General features: G+C 38.6%; 1 protein-coding gene across 1 annotated transcript; it reads left to right on the top strand.

Annotated features, from left to right (window-relative positions):
* The first annotated feature begins 1,216 nt into the window (after positions 1-1,216).
* Positions 1,217-23,113, top strand: TIGAR (TP53 induced glycolysis regulatory phosphatase). The gene is made up of 6 exons (XM_033118172.1): positions 1,217-1,364; positions 9,689-9,726; positions 13,807-13,928; positions 17,913-17,990; positions 20,383-20,493; positions 21,427-23,113. The coding sequence occupies exons 1-6, from the start codon at positions 1,333-1,335 to the stop codon at positions 21,856-21,858; spliced, it is 813 nt and encodes a 270-aa protein (XP_032974063.1). The 5' UTR covers positions 1,217-1,332; the 3' UTR covers positions 21,859-23,113.
* Positions 23,114-23,408: the final 295 nt, after the last annotated feature.

The following is a 23,408-nucleotide window of genomic DNA, read 5'->3' as shown; positions in this document are numbered from 1 at the left end:
TCTTAAGTGAAGATAATATAGCCTGCACTGTCTTCCTCGGAGTTGTTCTGAGAGCTAACTGGGATTATAAACGTGCAACTGTTTTGAAATGTGTGCCTGTTGAAATGTGCCACGCATGACTTAAATTCTCTAAACCCATCTTCACATATATAACTGGGGATTCAAGGAAACACGTTATTATTAAATATGAGAATCTAGGTAAAAAACCAATGCATGGAAGAGAATGTAAAGGTCGCATTAAGCTTTACCAATGTACAGCGAACGTTATTCAGCTTTACCTGTGTGGTGACTACTGTTATCCCATGTTACCTACCATGTAGTTGAGGGTGTGAGGGGTTAAGGAACTCTCTCAAGGCCCTGAAAGCTATTAAAGAGAACTCATGCACTAGATGCTCTTTAAAAAACAGCGGGAACAGGGAAGATTCCACTCAAGACCACTGCAGTAGGAGCAAGACTATTGCAATAGGGGAAAGAGAGTGAACTTAACTCCGGATACAACAGGGACCAGTGGAAATTGATAGCCAGGGGTCGGGGTGAGGGAGACAATGGAAAAGTACTAAGAGGAACTTGGTTCAAGATCATGGCGGAAGAGGAGTTGGATTAGAAGTCAAGGTTTGAAGCGGACACCAAGTGTGAGGGGATTCTCAATAAGCTGGCTTCGCAGGATCCTTTGGGAAAAACCGGGCTCAGCAGGCCAAGAATGAGGCCTAGTATTTAGAAGAGGGTTCAAAAGAGCCAGACCGAAATTTGCTCCGGGCATGCCTGTCAAGGCGGATTGGGGACTGAAACTGCGTCCACAGACCTTGCTGATCCGACGTCTCCCGTGTTAGGGGTGAACAGCTAAACCTCCTAGGGCCCAATTCGTCAGGCGCTGGACACCCACGAAGTAAGAGTACTGGCTGTGTCCCAGCCTCAAATCAGATCAACCCCAAATCCGAGCTTTGGTTTCCATATCTCTACTGAGCCTCCAACAGACAGGCTTGGTGGGGCAAGAGTCGCCTCCACCGCAGACTGCAGGGCGGGCCCCGCACGCATCCACCGCGCGCCAATCACAGGCCCGCGCGCAGGGGCGCAAGCGCTACGGCCCTGGGCGGGGCCTCAGCTCTCACCAGTCCCCGGCGGCCTGCCGGCCCCTCGCCGCTCTGATTGGCCTTCCAGAGATGACGTGAGCGGGCGCCTCGGCCTATAGCAGCGGAGCCGGCTGGCTGGCGGGGGTTGGCGGAAGTGGTGTGGGCGAGGTGAGCGTGCAGTGCAGAGAAGCGGCGCGGCGTGGTGCAGGGTACGCTATCCGAGCTGTAGCCATTGCTTCTCCTCGCTCTGAGCTCCAAGAAGATGACGCGCTTTGCTCTGACCGTTGTCAGGCAGTGAGTATTGCAGTCGCCGGGTGCCTTTCTCTCTTGTGCGATGAGTATGTTTTGGAGTCATCCCTTGACTCTTCCTGATTGCTCCCCCCTCGGAGACTTGGCTGGGACGGGCTATTTTCTAGGTGTTTTCGTCCGTGCTATTTCATTTCGACTCCCTCCTCCTCCCAGCAACGCTGAGCGTGGAAAGCAGGTGTCAGATAACATCAGTCCCGTGTTCCAGATGAGGAGAGTGAGGTCTGGATAAGTAAATGATCAAGGTTCCTAGCCACTTGGTGGCAGAGCTAAAATCCGGAGACTGCCTTGTCTCCGGACTTCTCGGTGCACCATTTTGGTTCTTAGCAGATTCCGAAGAGTTTGCAGAATAGCTCGTCCAACGCTGATAGTTTTGATGCTGGCTGCCTTCCACTATCCCCTTTCTCCGTCTCTGCTGTTCCCCCTCATTTCCCCCTCGTTGGCCAGGACCGTCAACCCCACAGACATGTATCTGAGATTTATTTCCTCCCTCCAGAGGTTACATTACTGGAAGAGAAAGAAAGGGCCTTCGCCCTCATCTCAGCCGACCGCATCACCCGGGTCAAATAGTTTTTATTATAACATTACACGGAGCTAAATGTGGTTACGTCTTTATGTCTTTTTCCTTCTTAACACTTACTTGCCGACTATTAATGGGAAGTGAAATTAGGGTGGTTAGGAGCAGATTTTTCAAGCAAGATAGACCTGGGTGAGAATAGGGGCTCCAGCTAGGGCCTTGTAACCTGGCTCTCTTGTTAACGGAATCTTTCCGACCTCAGTTTCCTGATATGTAAAACGGGGAAAATGATGTATAAAACTCACTGCGTTAGTGTGAGAATTAAATGGGAGAAAGGTAAAGTGTATATAGCACGATGGCAGGGAAGAAATATATCTGAGAATTAAATAACTTCTCTTTCTATAAGGACAGCTCTAATAAAAATATAGTCAATCCCCAAATATGTATGTGTAGTTTGTCAGAGCAGCATTTTGAGTAGGTACTGTGTACCAGTGGACTGAGTTACACAGGTAAATAAGATGCCATTTTTGATTTCATGGAGCTCACAAAAAGCACTAATATGGTTTAATCTTGTCAAGCCGACTTTAACTGCTATCGTTTCTGTCCTGTTCTTCTTTTACAGGAAGATAATCTTGGGAGTCATCTGAAATTGCCCCTTTAGGATTCACAGGATTTTAATGAGTAAACTAGAAATGGAGTTCCTCTGTATCTCTTCTTCCCCATCCCTCTTCATTTCATAGAAGACTTTCCAACCATTTATCACCTACTTAAGGTCATACAGCTAATCAGTAGCAGAACAGGAACTAGAGTCCTGATCGCCCTTTCTCCCAAGGTTGGAGTGCTTTCTGGCTCCTTTGATCCAGGCAGCACAGTAGCTGGCGTATAATTGAAGCCCAGAAGTTGTAGGAAATCTAGGCTAAATCACCCCTTGAAAACTCAGGTGATCTCTGTTTAGATTTTTAAAGACAATACTTATATGAATGCGGATTTTATTGCCTCCCTGATTCTTAAAAGGGGCTTGGTTTTTTTTAAATTGATTCATTGTAGGAGTTCTATAGAAACCAATTTAAAAATGCCTTAGTAAATTATGTGCCAGGCACTGTTGTAATTAAAATTTGACAACAATCCAGTGAGGTAAAGATTGCTCCTCAATTTGCAGGTAAGGAAACAGGCACAGAAGGCATGTAATTTGCTTAAAGGCAGGATTTGAACCAAAATAACGTGACTACAGCCCATCCTTCTAACCACTGTACTCTTCTTCCTATTAAGTTAAAGACCAATATTTGTAGATTACTTGACTATCACCAGCCATTTTAGAAGATGCTTTTTATTTCTCTTAATATAATTATGAAGGGTGATAAGATTAGTTTGCGTTGTTCTGTTTTATTTGTGGGAAAGTTGAACAAAAGTGTTGACATAACTGATAGGATTACGGTAAGCTGCCTTCCTGTCTGGACCGTCTGTCTTTTCTCCTGCAGAATGCTCAAAGCTAAAAATTGATGATTCTTTCAGGAAAAGAAATTTCAAACATGGTTGATAGTCACCATAGTTAAATATAATGACTCTTCTTAGAATCAGCAAGATTGGGTCATTTAGCATAACATTGGGAATAGGCACTTGAGTGTTCTGTTGCCTGATTCTGTATAACTCTGTAAGATAAACACCTTGAAATATCATGATGGCATGGTCAATATTTTATAAGAGTTGGATAATTTTATTCAACAGTACCTCCTCAGGTAATGCAAGAAAGCTTTTTAAAAGCAATTTCTTTAAGTTCAACCAAATCTTTTATGAATCTTGTGTTGTTCCTGTATGTGTGTTTACTTTCTTCATCAGACTTGGAAGTGAAAGTACGTTGTGTATCATTTTTGAAATAGAAAGCCCAAGATTGCAAACTTTTGGTCTACTAATGTTAAATGGTAACTTCTCATGATCTTACAGCATGGCATTGTTGGAAACTCCAGTATGTAGGTTGGCATTTCTTCCATCACCTACACAATGTGTTGAAGGCCCTAGTTCCCTTGAAATGTTATTTGTAGGTGTTTGCAATCAGTTGTCTACAAACCATCCCATTTCACTTCCATGTTTAATTAGCTCTTAAAACTTAAAAATTTTTTACAAAAAAATTTAATGACTTAAAGATGATGGATTAGTAAACTTATTTATGGAATGACTGATGTTTTCCTTACACTAGCATCAGTTCACTTTTTGTTGAATGCTAATCATTGTTCTGGTCTTAATAAAGCAAGCAAAATAAATATTAGATCACCTGTAAACTTTTATAAAGATAAATTGTAGTTGTTATGTTACTGTGATATTTATTTCCTGTGAATGGAGTTGATCCTAGTTTTTGCACTTAGGACCAATCTATATATAAACAAAAATATATCAAGAAAAATATATCATGAATTGGGTATTATTACGTTCTTTCCCCCCTTAAAATATCGAGGGAAAATCTTCATGTTACTAGCCCTTGAAATCTACATGAAGATTTTCCCTCAATATTTTAGGGGGGGAAAGAACATTTGTGTGTGTGTGTGTGTGTGTGTGTGTGTGTGTTTTATTTTTGTTTTTTAAATTTTATTGGGGAACAGTGTGTTTCTCCAGGGCCCATCAGCTCCAAGTCGTCCTTCAAACTAGTTGTGGACGGTGCAGCTCAGCTCCAAGTTCAGTTGCTGTTTTCAATCTTTGCTTGCACCATCCCATAGAACCGGCAACCTTGTTGCTGAGAGCTCGCACTCCAACCAGCTGAGCCAACCAGCTGAGCCATCCGGCCGCCCCTCTGACAGCTCAGCAGCAGCTCGTTGTCTTCAATCTAGTTGTGGAGGGTGCAGCTCACTGGCCCATGTGGGAATCGAACTGACAACCCTGTTGTTCAGAACTTGCGCTCTAACCAACAGCCATCTGGCTGCCCCTAAATCTTCTATATTTTCAAATGAATTACTTGGTGTAGAGGACTCAGGATAAAGCTGTTCATGATAAATATCAGGTGAGGTTTTACATTTCCATGTATGCGAATGAAAACTTGCCCCAAATATGCACTACTTTCCCATGATTTGTCTCTTTTGGCACACTGAGTGCTTGTCTGTTGAATTTGAATTCTTTAAAAGGATATACTTGGGAAATTAAGCTTTTTATACGATTTCTAAAGAAATGCCATAGAATATAAACCAGAGCTAACAAAATCAGATACCTTTTTAAGTGAAAAACAGTGTCATAATCTACAAAGTGAATGATATATATTTGTAACCTATAAATGGCTGGTCATAAGACTTAACTTCTTGGCAGAAGCGTTGGATTCTTGCAGAGTCGGGCGTTCTGTTTTGGAAATGGATCACGCTGCAGATTTTGAAAATGAGTGGTGTTATTCCTGACTCCTTCAAAACATAGTCCTCTGACCTTTCAGCTCCCTCTACCTTCTCTGCCGCTGTCACAAGCCAAACTTTGGTTAAGGGAAACAGCTTAATAGTAAAACTATTTTATCCACCTACTTTTCTTTCCCGTTCCCAAAACAAACTAAACAGTTGCTTCAAGGATTTATATAAACCTCTTGATAAAGCTGATAAAAGCTGTAAAAGTAAACATTTGTGAATGTTTTTGGGAAAAAATTCTATTTCTAGATTTCTACCCTGTAATATTTATAAAGTGATTTGAAGGCACAAATGACCAGTAGAATGCTAGTAATTGTTAAAAATGCAATAATGTCTGCAGCAGTATCTGTTGACTTATAGCTGAATGAAATCCGTTATTAGATCATAACTATTTTTTTTTCCTTTTGCTAAAAATGGTTTGATGGTGGGGCAGTGCCATTGCAAAACTGTCAAAGTACTGGGATTCCATTTTTTTTGCGGGATGACATTTTGATGATGGAATCTTTCATTCTGAATTTTATCATATCAGCTCTTGGGATTAAATTAAAATCTTGAGCTATCTTTTCGGCAAGCATACAAAAAGTTATCTGAGTTTGTGATTTGTAAAGACATAGGCTGGCAAAATTATTAAATTTCTCCTCACCCTTGATTTTAAATTTATAAAATGAGTAAGAGAGTTTGTGATGCACATAAACTAGGCAAAACCTTTTGAGGTTCCTGTATAAAACTAAATATGGGATGAGGGCGTTCTTTGAATTCTGCTGGAAATTGAATTTGGCTACAAAGCCACTGTCTCGAGAGGATGTCACTTGTGTTTAAACAGCAGTTTTTTTATTCTTGGTCTCAGCAAGATTACGAGGCTGGGACAGGAAGTGAATCCAATGTTTGAGAACCATTTTCTGTATTAGAAATGACAGTTTCTAATGGGATGTTTTATGCGTCTGAATGGTAGAGGTTAATATCCTCTTTCACATCCATTTCACATGGTTCTGAGTGAAGCATAAGAAATCTTTCGTTAGTATTAGTTGCAATGCTAATGGCAAATCAGTGGTAAATCGTTCTGTGTAATTTCATTTACTTGTCATAACATTTTTTTAAACTAATAAAACACACATATTTGGAAATCCATACAATTCTCTCTAGTCTTCCTGTTCTCACTCCATAGACGACTACATTTATTAGTTCCTTGTGTAGCCTTCCAGTATTTCTTTGTGCATATCCAAATGTTTATTCTTATTTCCCTCCTTTCTAAAAAGCTGGATTTTTAAAAATTCTGCACCTTGCTTTTTCCACCTAATAATATATCTTGGTGATCTTCCCATGCAGTCTTTCTCTCCTTAGGGGACACGGTTACGTAGTATTCCATTATGTAGATATACCAGTGTTTATTTGTTAATGTAACCAGCTCCCTGTTAATAGACATGTAGGTTATTTATCATCTCTTATTGTTAGAAATAACACTGTAACAACTATTCTTTTAAGTATGGATGAATATAGGTATTCTCAGTAATAGGGTTGCTGGATCAAAGGGTAAACAGATTTGTTATTTTGATAGATGTTTCCAGGTGAGGTGACCCTCCAATGGCAGAGTACATTCACTGAGGTTCTGTTACTTCCCAGGATTTTCTCCGTATTAGGATGATATAACATCTGGCTGCGTCTTTAAGGAAATGGAGCCAGGGAGACAGACAGGTAGAAAGTTCCTTATCATACAGATGATAACTTACATTAGAAGTGCCACGGTAAAGTGGGAGCATGGAGTTGGGCATTTAAATGGGATGGTAGGTGGAGGATGGGGCCGGAAGGGAAGCCCTAAAGAGCTAGCTGCCTGTGTTGGGTCTTGAGGAGTGAGCACATGTGCACATACGCACACGCCAGGTCTGTGTTTTAGTAAGCCCATCAGGGTATTCTAATACACACTCCAGTGTCAGAACCACTGCTCCTGGCAGAGGCTGGCAACTATGTTTTTGTGAAGAAGGGACAAGGTTCCAGGCAGATCTCAGTTGTGATTCTGACTTTAAGGTCCGTTGGAGTTCCTTTCTGGATCTGAGTAGCTCAATCCCATGTGAGTTTTTTTTTTTTTTTTAAACTAGTGCTTCACTTAAAAACAAAGGAGTTACCAGCCTTCATTAGTGATCAGAGAAGTATAAACTAAATTTAAGGTGAGATCAACTCTTCTGGTGTCGGATTGGCACAAATTGAAAGCTCTTACAATATTAACTGATGGTGAGGATGGGGACACTGCCGAGTGATATAAATTGGTGTGACCACTTCAGCGTTACCTAATGGAGCTGAGTGTTGGCGCACCCCATGGCCGAGCAATTCTAGTGCCAGGTGTGTATCACTAGGTGTGGGTGAGCAAACTTTTAATTAAAGGACCAGGTAATAAATCATTTAGGCTTGGCAGGCTGTGCAGTCTGTTTGAACTTAGCTCCACTATTACAGTGTGAAAGAGCCATAACCATATAGGTATATACAAATGGGTGTGACTGTATTCCAGTAAAACTTTATTTACAAACAGAGTTGTTTGCCAGTCCTTGAATGGTTCTCAAACATAAGCATGCATCAGAATCATTTGGTGGGTTTATTAAAATACAGATTGCTGGGCCCTAGCCTCTGAGTTTCTGGGTCATTGTGTTTGGGTGGGGCCTGAGACGACATTTCCCACGAGTTTCCAGGCAGTGCCACAGATGCTGGTCACGGACCACGCTTGGAGAACCACTGCCCTGGAGAATCTGATGCACTGTGTACAAACGTATTCCCAAACTGGAAACACTCCAAAGATCTATCAATAACCAACCATATAAAGGGATTGTGGTCCATTCTTACACAGTAATGAGGATTACACAGTAATGAGAATGTAAGGAGTATAGCCTCAGTCGGAAACATTGATGTATCTCAAAATGTTGAACAAAAGAAGCAACACACAAAAGACAATGTATAGTAAGAAGCATTCATTATAAAGTTCAACAACAGCTAACCTAATCTGTGCCCTACATGGGTGGGAAGGCTGTGAAGAAAGGCAAGCAAATGAGCGGACGGCCAGATAATAGACCCCCTGGGATCCCCTGGGGGCGGGAGGACACTGATAGGAAAGAGGTCTAGGAGGCTGGCAGTGATCTGTTACTTCGGGGGTGTTATGTGTGTGTTGGCTTTACAGTTATTTGTTCACTGTTTATTTCACAATTTTTAAAAGGTTAGAGAAGTGCATTGTTAAATCTTTGATTTCTATGAAGCTCTGTGCAAAAGTGACTTAAAAATATAACAATTGAGTGGTTACTAAAAGCTAAGCAGTATTCTAAACACTTTACCTATATTCACTCAGTTATTACAAGAGTCCTGTGAGATAGAGACTTTTACTCTCCTCGTTTGACAGACAAGGAAACTGAGGCACTTGAGCTAAACCCAGCTTATAAGTGTGGAGCTAAAGCACTTTTGTTCCTGAGCCCAACATATGCAATGAAGTTTACTTTAAAGATATTCACTTGTCATTGACATAGAAGGCTATAAATATGGGCTGTAGACATTTGATTCCAAATGAGAAAATAACTTGTCCTGAAGAAATCTGTCTCCTATTTTTACCACCCATTCCCTATTCTGTGTCCAGTGTCTGCACAGAAGAAGCCAACTCCTTTCTCAAGAGCAGCCACGGACCATCTCGTCACAGTGCCTAGCTCTGTGCTTAGCGCATAGAAGAGCTCACTGAGGTTTCCGCGGAATTCTCCTTGACAGCTTTTCGTGTATTTGATGATGGCTTTTACTGTAGTTCCTCCTTGTCATTCACTCTTGTCCGGGTACCCCTGCATTTCTCCCCTTCAGCCTCCATTGACTGTGATTTTGTGACAAAGTTTCCAGTCCTCTGACCCTTCAGGTTGTTTCAAAATTGGTTTGGTTTTTTAATTCTTAAAAATGTATTACCCAAACCTCAGTTCTTCAGCGGGGCCTTCAAGATACAAAACGGATGACCTAGGCCCAGGAGGAGAGGAGGCAGGGGTCTGCAGGCTTCCACGCTTCTTTCCCACGCCACTCACTGTCGCTGCACGTGCTCGCTTTCGCGTGTTGGTCTTGCGGCCTGTGAAAGTCCTTTTGGTCAACATACTTATTTTAACAAGAATATTTAACAAAATTAATATATACGTATATGTTTTTAATAGAATATTCCACCTGCAAGTCACCTAAGATTGATTCATGGTCTATACATTTTAATTTCGGCAGTTTGAAATTCTTAGCTCATCAGTGAAGTACATTAAATGATTGCAAATACTAGTTCAGAATAAATTTCACAGGTTAGATTATGAAGTATGTTACAAGGTTCATCTCTATGAATATCGTTGATGTTTCATTGCAGATCTTTTTTTCTCATCTCAAAAATAACCTAATTTGGTAATAAAGGTGTTTTTTTCCCCCCACCCTCTCTGTTTTAGTGGAGAAACAAGACTGAACAAGGAGAAAATAATTCAAGGTTGGTATACTGTTATTTTTCAGTTCTGTCCTTTAGTGTTAATGTGATATATGAGTTCATCAGATTTGAGCAGGGAGCAGGGAGCCCTGGGGGCAGCTATGCATGGTGAGTGGGGAATTACAGAAGTAAAGCATCATAGTCACAGAAATACGGTCAGCGCAGATGGTAACCCAGAGAAATAAGACTCCTAAGTGAACGGGATGTAAAAAGCAATACTCCACGTTGATTATGGGTCGCTTCAGAATGGCCCAGGCAGCTGATTAAACCGTCTTAAAATATAAGTGCGGGCCTTTAAGATGATTTTATATTTGGAAACAAAGTTTACTGGCTGGTGTTAATGGTGTTCTTCTGCTAAGATGTTTTAATTTTAGTAGTAACAGGAGGTTTAAAAAAGAGAACTCCTGTTCTCACATGGGATTGTTACTTTATTCTGAACAGATTCCTCCCTCCCTTGTGTTAATTTGGGCTCAGATCTTTTAATCTCACTATGATCCAGCTAGTCTGGCTTTTAAAGAATATTTTGGTGAACTTTCAGCTAGACGTGCTATTTCTGTGCTGTGATTATAAAAGGAGTTTTTGTTTTACTTTTTTGGTTAGGGACATCTGGGGTTTACAGAAACCATTTTCATACCCAGAGTGCCTGACTCCCTTTTCTGGAAACTAATAATTACCTAAATGAACCTTTGTTTTCAAATGACCTGTGACCTTGCCAGCCTGTTATCCTTTAGACTTACATCCCTGACCACCTTGTCCTTAGGTACTGCTCATTTGTCTCATTTTTGTTGGGTTCACACTTGTATTTTTATTAGATTGGTGCAAAAGTAATTGCGGTTTTAAAGGCTTAAAATAATTGCAAAAGCTGCAATTACTTTTGCACCAACCTAATAGGTTTGTTTTGTGTTCTTTTTCTAACATTGTAAGTTAGATGCTTAGTTCTTTAAGTTATAGGCTTTTTTTTTTTAATCATTCAAGGCTATATGTTTCTAAGTACCATTTTGGTTGCAGACCTACAGTTTTAATATGTAGTAATTTCATAAGTATTCAACACCAAGTATCTTAAATTTCCATTATGATTTCTTTGTTGACCTGAGTTATTTAGAACTATTTTTTAAATTTCCCAGTGACTGGGCTTGATTGTTATTGTTGTTCTTCATCTTTTATGATTGACTTCCAGGGTAATTGCTTGTATTCTGACAGTGTGGTTTATTTGATAATGCTTCTTTGAAATTTCTTAACAGGGTCAGTTTTTATAAATCTACCTTTGTGTGCTTGAGAAAAAAAAATCTGTTTTCTAATTGTTGGGCTTGAAGGTACATATCAAATAGTCAACCTTGATTTTTTTTTTTTTTGTTCAAATGTTTTATACTTTACTAATTTTGTAAATTTACTGATTTGCTTTCATGACCTAAATATCAATTTATGACTGAGGTATGTGGAATTTCTGACTGTAATGGCCAATTTATCCTTTAATACCTGAAATTTCAGTAATTTGAGCTTTGCATGTTCTGCTTTTACATTGTTAGAGGCTATTTTGTTAGGCACATACACATTTAAAGATTGTTATATCTTCCTAGTAAGTTGGGTCCTCAGTATTTATAGTGATCCTCACATTCCTTGCTAAGATTTGGTCATCAAGTCCTGCATTGCTGGGGTTCAGCTGTTTTGGGGTTGGAATTTGCCCGCGATACATTTTTCCATCTCTTTCCTTTCAACCTTTCTGTGTACTGATACTTAAGTGTTATTACTTCATACATACTACGTAGGTGATTTGGGTTCTTTTTTTAAAAAATTTAGTCTGTATTTATTGGCAAGAATCGTCTATTTACTTTTGTCTGGTTACTGATAGTTTTGGCCTCTTTCCTTTGGTGTTTTGTTCTCCCTTCTTTTTCTAGTTTTCCTTTTTTCTTTTTACTTGCTTTTACTTCTTAAGTGCTTGTTTCTTTTCCTTATCCAACCACTTATTATCTTCCTTACTGGCTTTGAAATAGTAAACCATTTCTCTTCTTTTAATGGGTACTTTCAAATTTTTACCAAAATTTAAGTATAACATTAATACCCCCTCTCATGAAAAATACAGAGAACTATTGTTTAGTATCTTAGTCCTATGCTTTTTTAACCACAGGACTAAGCTCTTAATATTTAATTTGTTATTTAGACAGTGTTTGTTCACATTTACATATATATTTTCCAGTTTTTCTTATCATTTCTTTTGTATCCCAGACCTTCATTCCTGAAGTATCTTCTTTGAAAGTTCCCCTAGTGTAGATCTGTTGATGGTAAAGATAGTTTCAATCATTTCTATTCTACACAGTTCTGGTTTTATTCTCTTTAATCACTTTTAGTCTAGATAATTCTAGAATGACAATTCTCTTTGCACTTGGGAGATATTATTCTACTGTTTTTCGGCTTCTATTGTTCCTGTGAAGAAGTCTTGTCAGCCAAATGGTGTTCCATGGTAAGTGATTTGTCTTTTTCTGTAATTGCTTTTAAAATCTTGCCCTTGATTTTGTTATTCTACAGTTTCCCTTGATATATTTAAGAGGAATGGGAAAAAAATTATCTTACTTGATGTATATTTTGTTACCTTTATCTGTAGATTTCTGGAAAATTCTCAACTATTATCTCTTCATATTTTCTCTCCTCCATTTTCTTTCATCTCGCTCTGGAATTCTAATTAGATGTAAGTTAGGAATGCTCATTCTTTCCGTCATGTCTCTAATATATCAGAGACGTGTTCCATCTGTGTCCGTGAAGCATTCTCGCTAATGACGTCAGGCCTGTCTTGGTGTTTATTAAGCCTCCCTGTGACTGGATCTCCCTTTATCCATTGAGGGAACTTTTTCTCCCTTAGCAATTCTGCTTTTCATTATTAAAAGATCTATTTGGTCTCTTTAAAGCTCTCTGGTTGTTTTTGATGAATTCTTGTTGTGTGCTTATTTTTGTGATTCTGCCTTTGTGTTTTATCCATAGTTATTTTATAGTCTGTATTTGCTGATTTCAATGTCTGAAGTGTTAATGGTTTGAAATTTGTTACTTATTGTTTGTGTGACTTTCATTCATGATGGATTAATTTCTTGTGTATTAAATCTTTGAACTATTATTTGCTCTAAATTAGTAAAAAAGCTTGTTAGCCTTTATTGAGGATGATTTGCTCTGAAAAGGATTTGCATTTGTTTTTACCACTGACCTGAGACTACATTAGCCTCTTTGTAGGATTCCTGGCTTCCAGGAATATTGGGTTTGGTTCTCCAGTTCTCTCACCTTGCTGATTCATGCAGCCCCCAACCTCCAGCCCCCCACCCAGCAACTCCATTTTCTCATGGTAGTGTTCAGGTGTCAGCTCAGGTTTGGTTTTGGTTGCTTTGTTTTGTCTCTTGGAGATTTTCTTTATATCCTGTGAGCCCAGGAATGCAATACACACACACACACACACACACACACACAGTTCTTTTATAGTAGGAGGAGCCTTCAGAGTATTCTAATCAGCCTTTCTCCTGGAAATAGTGGTTCCAAAGTGTTTTTTTAAGTGAAAAATGAAAAGGAAGCAAGGAAAGGGGAAGGAGGGAGGCAAAGTAATATAATACAGAATGTTTGGACAATGGAGATAAAGGAAAAACTTTCTTAGGTAATGATCCTGCTACCCAAACATCACACCTGAGTTGAGAATATAAGACCAGAGCCAGCATTAATAAAATATAGCTAATAAAGGGATGGGTAAATGTGAAAGGGGAAAGCCTAAGACAGTTGAATTCTTATTATCATCTAATTCCCATTAGGCAAACATTCTTTTGGGGAAACATTTGAATATATGAGCCTTTATAGGATTATAGCTTAATTTTACTTGTCAGTTCTCTGAAAAGTTATGTAGAAAAACACCCAAGGAAATATTTCTGTAAACTATAGATAAGTGCTATTTATATTCTCTTAAACATGATTTAATTTGCATATATGTACACATAGACATATATATGTATATATATGTGTGTATATATACACACACACACACACACACACACACACACACACACACACACACACACATATATTTGAATGGTATTGTTTCTTCTCTTAATACCACAGGACAAGGAGTAGATGCACCTATTTCAGAAACTGGATTGAAACAAGCAGCTGCTGCTGGTTTGTTTCTTAATAATGTGAAGTTTACTCATATTTTCTCCAGTGATCTCACAAGGACAAAGCAGGTAAGTTTAGAGTCAAGGTTTAGTCTAATAAGTCAAAATTCTCAACACTTGTAACTTTGAAAAATCTGCCATCAGATTTTGTAGGGAATTAAACCACATAAAGGCATCACCTCCAATCCTCTTTTCTTGACAGAACTTTTTTTTTTTTTTCATTTTACACTATTTCATTTTGGTAATTTTTAAATTAGAGTCCTTGGGAAAAAATGTCTAATAAAATGTTTAAAGAAAGACAGAGAAGGTGTCATGAGAAAGAGTCATCAGAAACAATAGACAGGAGAATTTAACTTACAGAGGCCCCACGTATTAGAATTACTAGATACTGTTAAAACAAAGAAATACTACTATCAAAAAACAAAATGCATGTTTGAAATATCTTGAGGAACAGAGTTTTAAAAAGAACTAAAGCAACTTCTAAAAGCTGAATGGGAGGAGACTTATGACAACTATGAGGGAATAATAGGGTTGGAGTTTAGCCTCCTGCCATAAACAACTAGAAAACAGGACAAAATTTGTGACACGATTCTTTTCAGACGTTGGACTTCAGGCAGTGTGGGTATGATCGCCAAATGAAGTGAAATGAATGAGGTGAGCCCTAGGGTTGTCCTGGATTTCCAACTGAAGCAACTTCCAGACTTTGGTAGGAGAAGCCAGATAGAGCCCAGTGGTCTCAGTGAGTTTAGGAGACAAAGCTTGCAATTAGTGAAGGTTAAATAACTAAAATTTGTGGGGCAGAGTACCAGAGAGAGCCTCATAAAGAACTCTAGAAATACGTACAGGTTCACCCTTAAATCTTTGGTGGACTATTCACCTGACATATGTAGGGTGAAACTGCATGAGTCCAGGCAAAACACAACTTCAGGGGAGAGAGCGATTGTTGGGAAATTGTAGGCTGAACAATTACTAGAGCTCACATGGTTTGGAAATCAATTTGAGTTCCCACCAGCAAAAGAAGAGAGATTTCATCAAATATTTAGAACATACAGTGGAGATGTCACAAAGATTACACCTTAGTTATGAGGCTAACCTATCCTTAGGGGAACATAATCAGGAGAGAAATAGAAGATATAAAAAAAGAACCAAATTTATTTTCCAGAGATCAAAAATACAATATTCTGCAAAGGAAATTTCACAGGATTGGATTAACAGCAGATTAGACACTAGAAGAAGAGGTCAGTGAATACGAAGACATATTAGGTTGGTGCAAAATAAATTGTGGTTTAACAGGTTAAAAGTAATTGCAGAAATTACAATTACTTTTGCACTAACCTAATAGAAACCACAATACCCTAAAATGATAGGGGAAAAAAAGACTAAAAAAGGAAAAATGAAGAGTCTCAATGAAGTATAGAGCAATGTTATGCAATTTAATATACATGTAGTTGAAGTCCCAAAAGGGAAGTGGGGGTGGGGGATGAGTATAAAGACAAGTAGAGGGACCTAAAACAGACCCACACTTACATGGTCAGTTGTTTTTGGGGGGTTTTTTTTGGTCAGTTGGGTTTTCACAGTGGTGCCAGGGGTAATTCAGTGATTTAAAGGGTAGCCTTTTAACAAAGGGTGCTGAAACAATAGGCTACCCATATGGAAAAACATGAACTTTGACTCTTACCTCACATAATACACAAAAATTAACTTGTAGTTGATCATAGAACAAATCTAAAAGCTAAATCTATAAAATTTCTATAAGGAAAAACAGGAGAAAAATATTTATAAAGGTTTCTTGGGATGAAGCATATACATATACTCAATAATTAGACAAACACCTCACTTTAAATGGGCAAAGGATTTGAATTTGACCAGGCACTTCATAAAAAAAGATACATAGGAAGCCAATAAACATGAAAAGATGCTTAGCATAATTGATCATAACAGAAATATAAATTAAAACCACAATGAGATATTATTATACAAACATTTATACGGCTAAAATTAAAAAGGTAAAAGGATGTGGAAAAACTAGAACTCATACATTGCTAATGAGAATGTAAAATGGAACAACTACTTTGGAAAACAGTTTGACATAACATACACTAACTATATGATCCAGCAGTTTCAGTCTCAGGAGTTTATCCAAGAGACATAAGAACATATGTCCACGCACAAAGACTTGTTCACAGCTGTTTAATATCAGCTTTGTTCATAATAGGCAAAGAGCAGAAACAACCCATGTCCCCATCAGTAGTGAATGGATAAATGAGCTATGATATATTCACACAACGGAATACAACTTGGCAGCAACATGGAAGAATCTCAAAAATAATATGCTGAGCAAAAGAAGCCAGTCACAAAGGAGTACCTACAGTATGATTCCATTTACATGAAACTCTAGAAAAGACAAATCTAATCTACATAAAGCTGATTAATGCTTGCATGGGGCCAGGAATATTACATTATAGGTTTGATACAGCTGAAATGATCATTAACTTATAGATAAATATAAATAACCAAAATGTAGCACAGTGTGATAAATAAATTAAAAGTATGAGAGTTTAAAAGACATGAACATAATAAAAAATCTAATATCTTTCAAAAGCAGGTATCAGAGAGACTGGGAAAGAGGCAATCTTCAGAGGTCACAGTTGATAATTGTACAGAATTGTTGGAAGATAAATTATCACATCCAGAAAGTGTGGCAAATTTATCAGGATAAATAAAATCACTTCTATACTTATAGCATAATTGCAAAACTCCAAAGAATAAGAAGGAAAAACATCATCTACTAAAGACCAGTATCAAATTTGTCAGTATCAATAATAATTTCTTTAATGTGCTGAGAGATAATAGGATTGACCTAGAGTTTTATACCCAGCAAAACATTTTCTAGAGTGTAGGTAAAAAGACATGTCAGATAAACAGTCTGTAAAGAGCTTTCAAAGGATAATTTAAAAAGGAAAATAATTCCAAAAGGAAGGTCTGAGTTTCTGAAAAGAATGGTGAGCAAGAAACTGGTAAAGGTTTAGGTAAATAGAAACAACTATTAACATAAAACAGTAGTGATGATAATGTCTAATTTGTGGTGGGGGATTAAAAATAAGGCAGGTTGTGGACTTAAATAATTTCTACAGTTTTGCAAATACAGTGTCTCTTGTCGATCAGCAATAACCACATAATGAGAGAAGGAAATGAGCACAAACAAAAGGCAGCAGAAACAGCCATAGGAGTTATCTGATACCGGGGGTTATTAGATATAGGTTTTAAAATAACCATTTAATGCATAGGTAAGACATTGAAAATTTCAGCAGATAACTAGAAACTATAAACAGGAATCAAATGCACATTCTAGAACTGAAAACATAACAAATTAAGACTCAGTTGATGTGTTTAACAGCAATTTAGACACACCTGAATGGAGAATTAGTGAAGTAGAAGCTTTTCTGTAAAGGGCCAGATAGTAAATATTTTAAGTTTTGTGGGCCGTATGCTCTCTGTCAGAGATCAACTCTGCTGTTGTACTGTGAATACAACCATAAACAATACATAAATCGCTGTGTTCTAATAAAACTTCATTTACAAAAGCTAGTCATGGTATGGATTTGACTTGTAGGCTGTAGTTTGCTGACCTTCGAACTAAAGATAGGGTAGAAGGAAATACCCTGTTTCCCCGAAAATAAGACCTAGCTGGACAATCAACTCTAATGCGTCTTTTGGAACAAAAATTAATATAAACCTGGTATATTATGTTATGTTACATTATATTATGTTACATTATATTATATAACACCAGGTCTTATATAAATTTTTGCTCCAAAAAACACATTAGAGCTGATTATCTGGCTAGGTCTTATATTCAGGGAAACAAGGTATGAAAAACTGGCAGGAAGAGAAAAAGGACGAGCAGTAAGTACAAAGAGGCAACTTCTGCAAAGCAAAATTATTTCCAGTTTTTTTTTTTTTTAAATTCACTAAGAAGGCATAAATTATTTTAACATTTTGGCCAGAATGATTATTTTTATGAGAAAAAAACAGTTGTCATTCGATTTCCAGACTGTGCATGGGATTTTGGAGAAGAACAAATTTTGCAGAGATATGACAGTAAAGTATGATTCAAGACTTCGAGAAAGAGTAAGTAATTTATTATTCTTTACCTTAAATTATCAATAACCACATCCGTTTATCACATGGCTAAAAATTAAATGCATTCCTGCTGGGAATATGGAAACAGCTAACATCTGTTAACAATCTATGATGTAACAGTCACTGTTATGTACTCTCCTAGACAGTATCTTATTTAATTATTAAAATCAGATGATATACATCTTAAATTATAAAAGCAGGTTTCCTTGTAAGAATTTAACACAGTATAGGAGAGTTTAAACTAAAAGTGAAAATTTCTCTCCCAATCCTACTCCCTGGTTTTAAGATAAATAGCTCTGGTCATTTAAGCATAAATAACCAGAAATGAATCTTTCTGAAACTGATTTAGTGAAAGCCATACAACAGTTTACATCTGAGAGTGAACTCCAAGTCTCCTCCTAGAGCACTATTTTTATTATGCTCTGTAACACTGACGTATAAGCTGGTGAATGTCCCTGCCAGCCCTGTGACTCCTTCTATACAGAATTGTATCAGAATTGCCAAGGCATCTTTAAAGAACAGCTTTTCTTAACTTGCATGTGTTCTCTGTTACAGTTCAGCATATGTACTAGAGCTGTAGCATAAATACTGCTTGGAAAGGCTCACTCTTCCCGAGAATGAATGCACAGATGTCAGACAAACATGTCCTGAGTTCAGTGGGACACTGAACCCGTCGTATCAGCACAGGAGTGTGTTACCAGCACCAGGCAGGAGCAGCTCTTCTGCCCACTGTGCACTCTCCCTGAGTAGTTCCATCTTCTCTTACGACTTCAGTTAAAGGACTGATGATTTCCAAATAGGTATTTTTAGCTTAGGTCTCTTACCCGATCTGCACACTCACATGTCAAACTGCCTGCACTTTGTATCAGTTAGAATGCCCACAGCTACTGCTCAGTGGATAGTACTCTCTCTTTCCACCTGGCTCCTGACAGGTTGCCCAGATGCTCCAACTATTCATTCTTCATTGTCTCTCACACTGCACAGCCTGTCATCATCTCGTCAGTTCTTCCTCCAAATAGTTCCTGAATCCTTCATTTCTCTGCAGGCCCACTGCTGCCATCCTATTGCAGCTCAGTGTCATCTGTCACCTAGATCACTGGAGCAGGATTCTCCTGTTTTCACTGCGTGCCCTTTTCTAATCTAATCTCCACACCGCAGGCCAGAGTAATCTTTAGAAAATGTGGTTGCTACACCCCTGTATAAAACAGTTCACTAGTTCTCTTTGATCTTCAAAGGTTGTCCAGGCTCTTCCGTGGCTCTTCTGTGCTGTGGGATCTGATTGGCTGCCTCCACCTCTCCCTCGTCTTCCCTTGTGCTTAGGACTCAGCCTTAGTAATAGTGTAACGAGCATTTACTCGGGGCTCACCACATTCTGGCACTGTCCCTAGCGCCGCAGGTTTATTAATCTTCACAACAGCCTGATGTTGTGGAGATTTAAAAACCTCATTTTTTAGCCCCCATTTTACAGATACAGAAACAAAGGCACAAAGAGGTCAAGTTCATGCTCAGGGTCACAGAGCTGGTTTGTGGCAGAGCTCAGATTATCATTGAGGCTGTCGGGCTCTGCAGTCCATGCTCTGGACCACTGGTCACGTGCCTCTCAAGGATCTCCTTAGAGTTGCCCAAATACCCCATGCTCTTTCCTCACTGACCTTCTGAATCTGTACCCAGAAGCTGGAATGCTTGCTCCCTAAACCTGGCCCACTTCCACTCAGCCTGAGGCTTTGGCCGTGTGTGATTCCCAAGTCCAGATTGGACGTCTGCTGTGTGTGTGTGTGTGTCCAGGATTTCCCTGCCTTCCCACCATTTTCCCACTACTGTTCCTCGGTTAGTACCCCCACCAGACGGTGATCTCAGCAGGGGCGGGAGCCGGCCACCCTGCTGTCCTCCATTCTGGCCTCATTGCCTGACGTGCTGTTTCAGAGTAGCATTTGGAATATTTAACCAATGGATGTTTTCATTCTCGAAAAAAACAAAGCAAGTGATGATTATTGATGTTTCTCTTTGTAGTAGAGGTTGCTCCAGGTATAGTTGAGGATGTAAGAATTTGGACTTGAGGATTTGTTAAGAGCACTGGGCAAAATATGCACATACTCTCATAAAAAATAATATTTTACTATTGGACTCTGATGGTGGTGTTAGAATCTTCTAGTGTCGTTGATGCCAACCATAAACAATGATTTGTCTCTTTAAATATTTTATTATACAAGTAATCCATTATCATCATGGATAATTTTCAGTTCAGAGGAGATATAATACAGTAAATAGAAGGAAACCACACTGCTTTCTCGGGTGATTGTTCCAAATTTGCCATAAACTTGTACTTAATTGTTGTATTGCACATTCACTGGAGGCACTTTTATCTACTGGACCATTGCAGAAATACGGGGTTGCAGAGAGCCGGGCGCTGAGTGAGCTCAGAGCGATGGCCAAAGCAGCTGGGGAAGAATGTCCTGCATTCACACCACCTGGAGGGGAGACCTTAGACCAGGTAGGTACTCCTGGGGCAAACTCCCAGGCCGATGAACTTGCCCACTGTCACAGGAGCTGAAATCTGACTTGTTTTTTGGTAAAGTAGATGTTCCTAAATTTTAGCTAGGCAGTTTGAAAGTTGTTTGGTTCATAAAAGAACTCTGTATGACATCATTTTTTAAAAAGCTATCCTACCTTTCTCGTTGACTGTTAGTTGGCACTCGTAACTGATAATGGATTTAAACGATGTGTCATTAGATGTTCCTGTTAAGAAAACTCTTGAATATGAAGCAATACTTCAGCAGTGGTATGATAGTCAGTAAAGCAAGTGTGGTGCCATTCGAGGAGAAGGATGCGCAAACCACTTGACAGGCCAAATAACTCACGAGCGGAAACTCTCTGGCCTCTCCTGCCCCCAGCTGTTTGTGGCAGCATCCCCATGCTTCTGTCTTCGGAGCATTCTGCTTTTGAATTGCGTTCTTGGTGGTTTTTCCCCCCAGTCTTCATTTTCATAATTTTCTTGTAAAGACTTTCTATTCATTTATTAAAGGAAAGATCTTTTTTTGTCCTTGTCACCCTAACTGAACCAAGTATCAGATATAGTTTCCTAGTTAACACTGTTTTATGGGCCTCTGTTTACTTGTAGATTTCCCTAACTAGACTCTGAGTGCTTTGAAGTCAGAAATTAGGAATTGTATCTTACTCATCTTTGTCCCCAGTGTGCTTCTGCAGTTCCAGAAATTTGGTGGGCACTTACTAATGTCTGTGGAACTACTCATTGAATGAATAGAAATATGGAGTTTCTATTAGAAATATGTAGAAATACTACATCTGCTTATGTAGTACTTACGTTGACATATTAGAAAAATCCAATCATTTATGTATTATGTTTATGTTTTAAGACAGCCATTAATGTCACTTTATTTCACGGTTTTTTTTTCTTTCATTGTAGGTAAAGATGCGTGGAAAAGACTTTTTTGAATTTCTTTGTCAATTGATCCTGAAGGAAGCAGGTCAAAAAGAACAGTTTTCCCCAGGAACTCCAAGCAACTGTCTGGAAACTTCTTTGGCAGAGATATTCCCTTTAGGAAAAAACTATGCCTCCAAATTTAATTCAGACAGTGGCACTCCAGAATTAGTAGCCAGTGTCTTAGTTGTGAGTCATGGCGCTTACATGAAAAGCCTGTTCAATTATTTCCTGACTGACCTTAAGTGTTCTTTACCAGCAACCGTGAGCGAATCTGAGCTGATGTCAGTCAGTCCCAATACGGGGATTAGTCTGTTTATCATAAACTTTGAGAAAGGAATGGAAGCTAAACCAACAATTCAGTGTGTTTGTATGAACCTACACGATCATCTGAGTGGAGTGACTGAAACTCACTAATTTTAAATCTACATCAAAATTAACAATTTTGAGCCTCTGAGGGAGGGCGTGCCTTTGACTCTGTTTATTTCCATCCTCTGCTATTGCTGATTTGGAAACAGTTAAAAAGCTATGTGTTACAGCAGGTTATAAAGCTTGAATGGAATCATAGCCACATAAAACACTAATGGAAAATCATTTAGAAGTGACTTCTTTTGTCTGAGCTCCAGAATACTTTTACCACCCTGCTTAGATATATCTCTAGATTGTAAATGGATGAAGGAACTCAGTATTGCAAATTGGGGGATTAATAATCTGGTTACTGTTTTATTCCCTTTTTTGTGTTGATATCTTTCTTTCATATCTGAAAAATCTAGCATTTTATTGGCTCTTGTTAAGATACTGTATGTTTTGTACTTTCTCAGTCCAGTGCTTGGAAAAAGGAACTATTTGTAATTCCCACTGCATATTTATAGTGACAATATGTTATATTTTAAAAGTCCATTAAATGAAACATGCTTACCCTCATAAGTTTAGGTAAAGCAAAATGACACTAAATTTTTAATATAGAAATCAACTGTTGGAATTGTTTACTCTAGAGGGATGAATGCGGATTATGATTGCAGAGTGGTCTGGTGAGGAAGAAGTTAAAGCATCACTTAATTTAAAAACATTAAAGAAGGAATCTGAACAGAAGATAAAGCCCTTTCTTATCTAACCTGTAGGCTGAAGAACGTAGTTTGAGGGAGGCTCTAAAGAAAGCAAACACTTACTAGTATACTGCACAGTAACCTCAGAGTAAAAGCGGGCGCTTCTTTGGAAAAAAATGGTGCTCTGATAACCACACCTGGGGGGGTGTTTTGTGGAAGGTACAGATGAGGTTGCCTCTTTTCTCCACCAGATGGCACTGGAGAAAAGGGATTTTGGCTAACGTAAGTACATATGATTGGGCCTTCAAAAGTCCTTAGCTAAATGAAAAAGGGTTTTTACATGTGGTTTGCCTTTCAGTTCTCATGTTGATGAATGCTGTGAGTCTCAGCTTATAAGAGTATTAATGCTAAAGTTTGTCAGTGAAGGCTAAAATCACGTATAGTCAACATTTACTTTGAACATGACTTAAATCATATGTAATGTTCGGCTTTATGCTGTTCTCAGTGTGTTTAGCACCACCAGTTTTCCTGCCAGTATTGGAACACAACGTGTGGGTGAGCACAGAGGAAGTATGCTGTAGATGGAAATTTGAAAAAATAACCGAAAAGGGCAATTGATGATAAATGTCCACATTCCCACCGTCTTACTTTGAACATGACTTAAATCATATGTAATGTTCGGCTTTATGCTGTTCTCAGTGTGTTTAGCACCACCAGTTTTCCTGCCAGTATTGGAACACAACGTGTGGGTGAGCACAGAGGAAGTATGCTGTAGATGGAAATTTGAAAAAATAACCGAAAAGGGCAATTGATGATAAATGTCCACATTCCCACCGTCTAGAAGTAATACCACCCCCCTTTTATGAAATAACAGGTTGGGATGTAAGTAAAATTCCTTCAACCAGCTCTTGCAGTCCTGTC

This window comes from Rhinolophus ferrumequinum, chromosome 10 (assembly GCF_004115265.2).
Source record: "Rhinolophus ferrumequinum isolate MPI-CBG mRhiFer1 chromosome 10, mRhiFer1_v1.p, whole genome shotgun sequence".
NCBI lineage: Eukaryota > Metazoa > Chordata > Mammalia > Chiroptera > Rhinolophidae > Rhinolophus > Rhinolophus ferrumequinum.
The sequence above is the reverse complement of the archived record's forward strand: the minus strand, read 5'-3'. Positions and strand labels throughout refer to the sequence as shown.